This window comes from Sinocyclocheilus anshuiensis, unplaced genomic scaffold (genome assembly GCF_001515605.1).
Source record: "Sinocyclocheilus anshuiensis isolate Anshui unplaced genomic scaffold, SAMN03320099.WGS_v1.1 scaffold330, whole genome shotgun sequence".
In the NCBI taxonomy this organism is placed as follows: domain Eukaryota; kingdom Metazoa; phylum Chordata; class Actinopteri; order Cypriniformes; family Cyprinidae; genus Sinocyclocheilus; species Sinocyclocheilus anshuiensis.
This window is the reverse complement of record NW_015547689.1, coordinates 1656423-1664929: the sequence shown is the minus strand read 5'-3', so window position 1 is coordinate 1664929 and position 8507 is coordinate 1656423. Positions and strand designations below refer to the sequence as shown.

The following is an 8507-nucleotide window of genomic DNA, read 5'->3' as shown; positions in this document are numbered from 1 at the left end:
CACAGGAGCTGCTGAAACAGTTCTACTCCGCCATCATTGAATCTGTCCTCTGCACTTCAATAACTGTCTGGTTCAGCTCAGTTACCAAATCTGACCTCAGAAGACTTCAGAGGGTAGTCCGGACTGCTGAGCGAATCATTGGTACAACCCTCCCTTCTCTCCAAGAACTGTGCTTATCCAGAGTGAGCAAAAGGGCTGGCAGAATCACTCTGGACCCCTCACTTCCAGCACACTCCATCTTTGAACTGTTGCCATCTGGTCAACGCTACAGATCACTGAGCACCAGAACGACCAGACACAGGAACAGTTTCTTCCCTCAGGCAATCCATCTCATGAACACTTGACAATAACTGTGGAACACACACTATTTATTCACTCATACACTTATTTATCTAACACTCATACTCAGTCTACACCTCAAATTTGCACATAATATACAGTACCTGTACATACAAAAACTGTCTATTGTAATATACCTGCACATACAATTGTCAATTTATATATTTTTATTCCTTATTTACTTGTTCTATTTTTTTTATTTTTTATTATCTGTGTTTTTTGTCCTGTCACTGTCATTCTGTTACACTGTGGAAGGTTCTGTCACGAAAACAAATTCCTCGTATGTGTAAACATACCTGGCAATAAAGCTCATTCTGATTCTGATTCTGATTCTGATTCTAAGTTGGCAACACTGCCAACTGGTTTTGATCAGAGTAATCAATGCGAGAGACTCGAGAATGGAGTGGAAGCGCCCAGGTGGAGCAGAGAGGCGATACTACTGACCTGTTCAGGACTTCAAGTGCAGGTCAGTTTCATCTGTAAATAGGCTATTATTGTAGTTTTATCTTTGCTTACTCAGTTAAGTATTAAACTGCTAGCACATGTTAGCAGTAGCAGCCCATAACTCATCACTCAAAACACTGTATGCTAAAGGACATCATTATTATCTATTGTAATGTTACACTTGTAATTTAGCAGACAAATATTCACATCATTTTATAATAGGTTTAGAGAGAGCTAGGGCAGACAACAACACAACCATTATAAAAATTAACAATGGTTAATTTTCATAAGGGAATAATATGAGTATGACTCATTATAATGCAATAACATGTTCAGTATTAGGATTTGACTATAAAGATATTGTAATGATGTAATTGTTATTGTAATAATTCTGACATTAGGTAATTTAGAAAATATCAGAAGAAACTAAGAGACTGAAAAGGAAAATGGAAGTGAAGGTGCAGTTGAGGAGATAACTTTTAATTATTTTGCATGTCCCCAGCCTAAGGATTTAAAATATTTTTATGTGATGGCCATCCAAAAAAATAATAATAATTTGTTTCAGAATTTGTTGTGGGTGTATGGGATGGCCTGGTGATTGTAAGATTTCCAGGTCTGAAATTTTGTCCCAGTCCGCCCCTGCTGTGTACTTACAGTGTACTTACCTAAGAAATAGTGGGTATTATTATAAGGTAACTGCATGGTTAAGGTTAGGTTTAGAGGTAGGTTCAGGTTTAATACCTAGTTATTACCCAGTTATCGTAATTGCTATAGTAAGTACATAGTATGTACACGCGGAACAGGACTGTAAAATAAAGTGCTACCATAAGTTCTTTCTCTCTTGTTCTTCATCTTTTACGCAACAGGTTGCCATCAAATTTAGTTTTAAATGGCCAGTACCAAATAAAATTACATGGTAAGTTTGAAAATCGCAATGATTGTACATTTAGTTTGAAGCACAATAGAACTTTTCTGTTTTATCAACAATAATATAGGTTACGTCTAAATGATATGTGATGTGGAAATAATGAGTCAATAGATACAGAGATATCCAACTAACCTATAAATACTTTTCTCTAGCTTGGCTATCCTAGCCATCCGAATATGGAAGTGGTTCTATTGGTTAATATGAAAGAACCTCCCAGAAGCTCCCTCATAGAATTCTATGAGTGGTTTGCTGAGTCAGATAAAACAGTCCTGATTGTGTCAGTTCTGGACCCCTGTGTAACATGGTCTGATTTGGGAGTGTATCTGTGTTCCCAGGGTTAACTCTTTGTTCAATGTGTTACCATTACCCTGGGACTCTTTGTCGTGTTTATTACTTTCCATATAAATCTGGTGAATCATGAGAACTGGAGAACAAAAGAATGACTCCTTGATGTTAAAGATTTAGGTGAAACAAAGGTCGCCTGGAACAAAATCTTGCACATGTGATAATTCTCCAGGCCATGACGGCTGCAAATCGGATCATGGTGTTTATCACAGTGATATACATGGAACATTAATACAGCGACCTTGCAGGTGAAGTTGTCTGAGTTTGGCTGTGGTAAACGGAGTCACTCCTGTGTTCCCAGGTTCCCAGGTTCATGGAAAAGAGTCCCGTGTTCCCAGGGTTCTGTGTTACACAGTTTCAATGGTCCTTTTTCCCCAAGTTCCTGGGTTTCTCTGTTCCCCAGTCCCCATGGTCCTATGTTCCACACTTCCCAGGTTTTCTCTAGGCCCTAGAAACATAGGATCTTGGGAGCATAGGACACAGGACTCTGGGGACATAGGAACCTGGGCTTTGGGAACATAGAACTCTCTCCCTTACAGATTCACAGAACCTGAAAAGGCCTAGAAACATGAGGAGTTCCGCTTAGAACAAATCCACTTAGATACAGCCAGTCATTTTCTGGAGCTGATGATAAATTTACCCCACACCAGTGTATCCTGTACAATCTCATGTTTATACTTATTGCAGTTTACTAAACATTATTCAAGACAAGCATGTATAAAATGTATGTGAATATTAATAGTAAAAAAAAAAAAAAAAAAAAAAAATTTTGGACCCCTGTGGTATCGCTCGCTCCTTGCATTGAGCCCAGTTGAATACAGAGTGAGCTGATATTACTGGCTTGAAAATAAAACGGTGGCAGCAGCTCTCTGCTCTGGGTCTGGTTGAAAGAGTGTGGCATCAGGAGGTTCGGGACCCCCAATCACTACTTTAATTACTTCGCCTACATGTCCATGTTGAAAGGGCTCTGGAACATTGTGTTGTACAGAAAACAGAGGCTCAAAAGCCTTCATGTTGTCAGTGCACTGGTGCAAAACCAACTGTTCTTGCCTCTGTTTCCTGGCGTTGTACCTGTGTACAGAAAACATGATACAGTAATTAATCTCTATGTAAATATAATTAATATACAACTGCATGTTAATAATCAATTACCACTGGCACAGTGTTCGCTGGTTTATCTCAAGCAGCTGTATCCGTGTCCGGCTGGAGATGGCAGTGTTGTCCTGGACGATGTCCCTGATCGTGTTGTAGTCATGGAGGATGGCAGCCCATCTGTTGACCCTGACACCGCCGATGGTTTGACCGGCAGGATGGATGCGGCTGAGAGCCAGGCAAATGGCAGTGACAAGGCGGCTGACATTGAAGCAGATCAGTGGAACAAAAGTAATTTTTAAACAATTTCAATAATATTTCAATAAAAATAAAAAAGGCACAATTTTGTAATTGTCTGTCACACATACCTTTTTAGACCATCAACGCATGGAGTCACAAAGGTATCACTATGGCTGTTGTTTAAGCACAGTCTGTCTTCGGGTTGGGCTGAGTGGATGACACCACCCTTGTCATGCTCTGACAGCTTATCCCACAGAGTGACAATCTCGTCCACCTTTCGCTTTGTGACAAATCCATGATTTCGAAACTCAACCAGACTGTTGGCCAGGTTAATAACATGGTCATACCCAGAAACACCATCAGGCCCCACGCACTTTTCCTGAGAAAAAGAGTCTTTCCTATTACAAAAATGTCTTATAAACTTATGAACACAAACACATGGCAGAAAAATTTGGTAACACTTTAAAATAAGGTCTGATTAGTTAACGTTAATGCAGTAACTAACAATAAGCAACATATTTGTTACAGTATTTATTATTCTTTAACGTTAGTCAATAAAAATACAAATGTTTATTGTTAGTTCATGTCCATTAACTAATATTAACAGATACAACTTTTGATTTTAATGAAGTATTATTTGTAAATGTATTAATGTAAATGTTGAAATTAACATTATTTTTCATTGTTAGTTCTTGTTAACATCAATGACAAATGGAACATTATTGTAAAGTTTTGGAACCTTTTTTTTTTTTTTTTTTTTTACAGTGAACAGCACTTACATAATCATCCTCCTGTGAGATGCTCCGAGGCGTGAACTGGTCTGCAGCGGTAGGCTCGTCCTTTATGGGCCCAGATGTGGAAGACACGATTGGATCCGGCTGCGATGTTGAGGGGCCAGAGGAAGGTGATTGCAGAAGTGCTGCCTGATATTGAATGGGCTGATGTGGTTTGAGGCTGAGCTCCAAGAACTGTGGTGATTTGAGGTCATCAAAGTCTGAATCCTCATATTCCAGGTCACCCTCCAGATGCTCATCACTCCCATCAGTAGCATCGGGATCCATAAGGTAGTCAACCTCCAACACTCTGTTGGCTTGAGAATAAAGATACTCCACCCCTATGAGCTCACCTGTGCAAACAGTATGTCAGAAGTAAGGGGTTTGTGTGATTGTAAACATAAGTGTGACACCTTTTCCGTGTCATTGAACCAACAGATTTACCAGAGTGGTTAAGTATTAAACAAAAACAAAAAAAAACTAAATACTACTAAATACCAGAACAGCATGACAAACATACAGTACCATTCAAAAGTTTGGGATTGGTAAGATTTTTTTTTTTTTTTAAGATGAATGTTTTGAAATAAGTCTCTTATGATCACCAAGACTGAATTTATTTGATCAAAAATGCAGTAAACCAGTAATATTGTGAAGTATTATTACAATTTAAAATAACAGTTTTTCATTTATTCCTGTGTTGGCAAGCTGAATTTTCAGCAGCCATTACTCCAGTCTTCAGTGTCACATGATCTTTAAAAAAAAAAATTGTACACATAAAAACATATCAACACATAAAAATACTGAGAAGAATTTGAAGAGAAACACATAAACAAGAAAGACATGCAATGCATTACCAGTGTACTCTCTGGGGCTGTTGTGTTCTTTAATCAGTTTACGGCCTAGAAACTTCTGACTCAGACGGTTTACATAGTGCTGCAGTGGACTGCTTTCATCTACAACAACAGATCGGGCCTCGTTCCACTGCACTACCCCTTCTAACAGGTAAACATGGAAGTGCAAGTCATTTGTACTTGTACCTAAAAAAAAAGAAGAGTAATTAAAAAAAATCCTGAATTCATGTTGACATAATTCACACAAATAACACATTATTTTTGGGTCATGCAAACCTGGTATGAAGTGTTTCAGATGCTGATGGAATGATTCAAGGGATCCTACGCCACGTGCACAGTGATAGAGGGGCAGAATGAGCCCTCCTCTGGTCACCTCTCCAACCTTTCTGTAAAGCTGTATGCCTGGAGGGTCCTGGATACACAAAAGATGGCATTGTTGGGCTCGCCAGATCTCCTCCACCCTCTCCTGGTCCAACAGTTTGTTGCCCATGATGTCTGTAGCCTCCATGAAGTCTTTGAACAGCTGTTGAATGAGCTGCTTGGCCACCTGAGGCTCACGTGTCTGGTGGCGGCAGTGCCTTACTAACTCTTCAGCAGTGGGCTTGCTGGATGTTTTGACATCTTTAGTTTGTCGCAGCTCCTGTTTTTTGGCTTCTTGTAGTCTTTTTAAATCTTCAGCATCCCACTCAAAGATACAGGAGAATAGCTGTCCCATGAAGGGGCCGTACAGCGGGTGGCTTTCTGAGGTGACGCCTGCAGTGAACCGCATCATGAACTGCCACGCGTCCAGTCTAACGACCAGCTGGTCCCACTCATAGAACATGGCTTCCACTTTGCTGTTGCCCGTAGATGAACAACAGTCTCGGTCAACATAGAGGACTTGTGGAGGAGGCTTTCCAGCTCGCCGGTAACGTTCCATCAAGCCGGAGCACATGGGAAGCAGGCCCTCATCCACTGTTTGTGTCAGGACACATATTAGGACCTGCCCATTCTCATTTCCCACGTTTGTGGACCACACAGATGAAACATGTTTCTTAGTGACCTAAAGATGGATGAAAAGAAGTGGTAAATGTTACAAAATTGGATGAATTCCAGTGCTATATTGGTCAGTGATGAAAAAAGGAGCCCTGCAGATCCTCATGACTGTGTGTCAAGGTCAGTAAGTCTCTTAAAATATTAGGTAACTTTATAACATGGCAACGTTACTTCTGGTTGTAAAATGTGGTGTGACTCCCCAAAAGACTTACGAATGAGTGAATTAATAACAGTTGACTGCTAATAAATTATTAATAATTAAGATGTGTAGCTCACATGTATTCAAAGGTGTATGTAAAGTACTTTATTTGATTGTTACATCACATGACATTTTTAGGGTCATTACATTTAGTTATGCCTTGAAAATGGTTTTCAAGATGAAAGAATTTCGTTTTCATACGAAAGAATGATTACAATTTTTCCTTTTCTTTTTATCGTATTTATCTTTTCTTTATCATTTGAATTCTTATATACTACTGTTCAAAGATTTGGGGTCAGGAAGACTTTTTTAAGAAATGAATACTAAATGCATTAAATTGATCAAAAGGGACACTAATGATATTTATAATGTTACCAAAGATTTAAATTTCAAATAAATGCTGTTCTTTTGAACTTTGTATTAATCAATGAATCCTGAAAAAATGCATCTCAGTTTCCAATAAAATATAATGCAGCTGTATATATTAAAATATTATGCAACTGTTTTCAACATGATAATAAGATGTTTCTTGAGCACCAAATCATCAGCATATTAAGAATGATTTCTGAAGGATCACGTGACACTGAAGACTGGAGTAATGGCTGCTGAAAATTCAGATTTGCATCACTGGAATTAATTACATATTCAAATAGAAAACAGTTATTAGATTTTAATAATATTTCATAAAATGTTTTTTCTGTATTTTTAATCATATAATTGAGACTTTTTTTACAACTTTTGAATGTATGTATTAATAAATGCATAAAATTTAGTTGTGTCTGCTCACCTTCTCGGTGGAGACCATTTTCAGGATGGAGCCGTAGATGGAAGTGACCCTGGCCTTCATCTCTCCGAGTCGTGTCAGTACATCCTTTGCATATACCATCAACAGCAATGATAGAGAAGGCACTGGCATCATCTGCGGCAGCCTGGCAGTAACAGTGCTGAGATCTTGAAACTTGTCCAGTACAGAGAGATACTCTGCGGACTGAACCAGCCACTGCTCTTTGTGCCGCACACAAAGGTGCTGATACAGAGACATCGCACTCTTCCCTGGTGTCTGACTCCGCATCAATCTAACAAGCTCCTTATCGCAGGACAACCTTTGAACAAAAGACATAACACAAAATCAAACCCATTTTTACAGTACACTCTCAGAAAAAAAGGTACAAAAGCTGTCACTGGGGGCGGTACCTTTTCAAAAGGCACACCTTTGTACCTAAACAGTCCATATTGGTACCTTAAAGGTACATATAAGTACCTAAAGTGTACATATTAGTACCTAAAAGGTACAAAAGTGTACCTTTTGAAAAGGTACCGCCCCAGTGACGGCTTTTGTACCTTTTTTCTGAGAGTGTTTATTGGCTGTCAAACAACTCTGCTAACCTGTAAGTCAAGACTGCTGGGAATTTCTCACGATGGATGAGATCTAATTGATCCAGGATGTCTTGCGACCAGCCCGCCACCTTTTTCCTGCAAGAACAGCACTCCAGGTACTCCGTGACCATGAAATACCACCCGCTCATGTCCAAAACCCTCCGGACAGTGCTGTACAATCCGCAAGGCCTCAAATGATTGCCAAGACGACGGCAGTTGGGCTTCGTGCACAGCAGCCTGTACGCCCACATGCGACAAGGCATCCAAAGGAACAGCCTGCTGTGAAAGAACGGGTCAGGAAAAGGAGGAAGCTGTGAATACAACAACTGGGCTCCTGGAGGTGACCACCACAGCTGCAGAGGTTCAGTCAGCTTTAACTTCCCAGATGCATCTCTGCTGAAGAGAGTCTTACTGACCCAGAGATGTTGCTCTTTTGGCAGCGTCTGTTTCCAACCTTCTGGTAGTAAAAGACGGTGAACATGCAGCTGTTTTTGTCATTCTGCAAAATAGCCACAGCTGTCATTTGACTTACTTCTTCAGGAGGATCAGAAAGCTTTTCGACTACTTGTGTTTCCAGTTCAGCCATTTGTGATGAGGGCTGGGATGTCCAGGAGGATCAGCTTGCACAAGCTGGCATTAAAGAAGAATAGAGAAATAAATAGAAAGGTTAGTGATGTATCAAAAAAATTTTTTTTTTATAGAAAACCAAAATTAATGTTTGCATTTAGCCAAAGACCAAAACCAAAATTAAAGTTTCTGTAATAAAATAACCACAGAACTGAAATTGTCATGCTGTTTAGGATGTGTTCTCAGATGATAAATTAAAAGTAAAGTTTTTCAACAACAAACTGCCTCTCAATATTTTAGACAAGTACATTTTCCAT

The 8507-nt window shown here is 39.4% G+C and overlaps 1 protein-coding gene across 1 annotated transcript; it reads right to left on the bottom strand.

Moving 5' to 3' along the window:
* Positions 1–2339: 2339 nt before the first annotated feature.
* Positions 2340–8146, bottom strand: LOC107703440 (uncharacterized). Its single transcript, XM_016506063.1, has 10 exons — positions 8141–8146; positions 7633–8108; positions 7034–7349; positions 5289–6054; positions 5016–5198; positions 4168–4514; positions 3517–3767; positions 3209–3409; positions 2911–3127; positions 2340–2504 (listed from the first exon to the last, which is right to left on the bottom strand). The coding sequence occupies exons 1-10, from the start codon at positions 8144–8146 to the stop codon at positions 2340–2342; spliced, it is 2928 nt and encodes a 975-aa protein (XP_016361549.1).
* Between the last annotated feature and the right edge of the window lie 361 nt (positions 8147–8507).

Excerpts from the sequence above, each read along its gene's own strand:
- LOC107703440 (XM_016506063.1), bottom strand. Across the intron at positions 7,350-7,632 it reads CCAGCAGTCTTGACTTACAG|GTTGTCCTGCGATAAGGAGC; the intron begins GTTAGCAGAGTT and ends TTTTGTTCAAAG. Across the intron at positions 6,055-7,033 it reads AAATGGTCTCCACCGAGAAG|GTCACTAAGAAACATGTTTC; the intron begins GTGAGCAGACAC and ends ATCCATCTTTAG.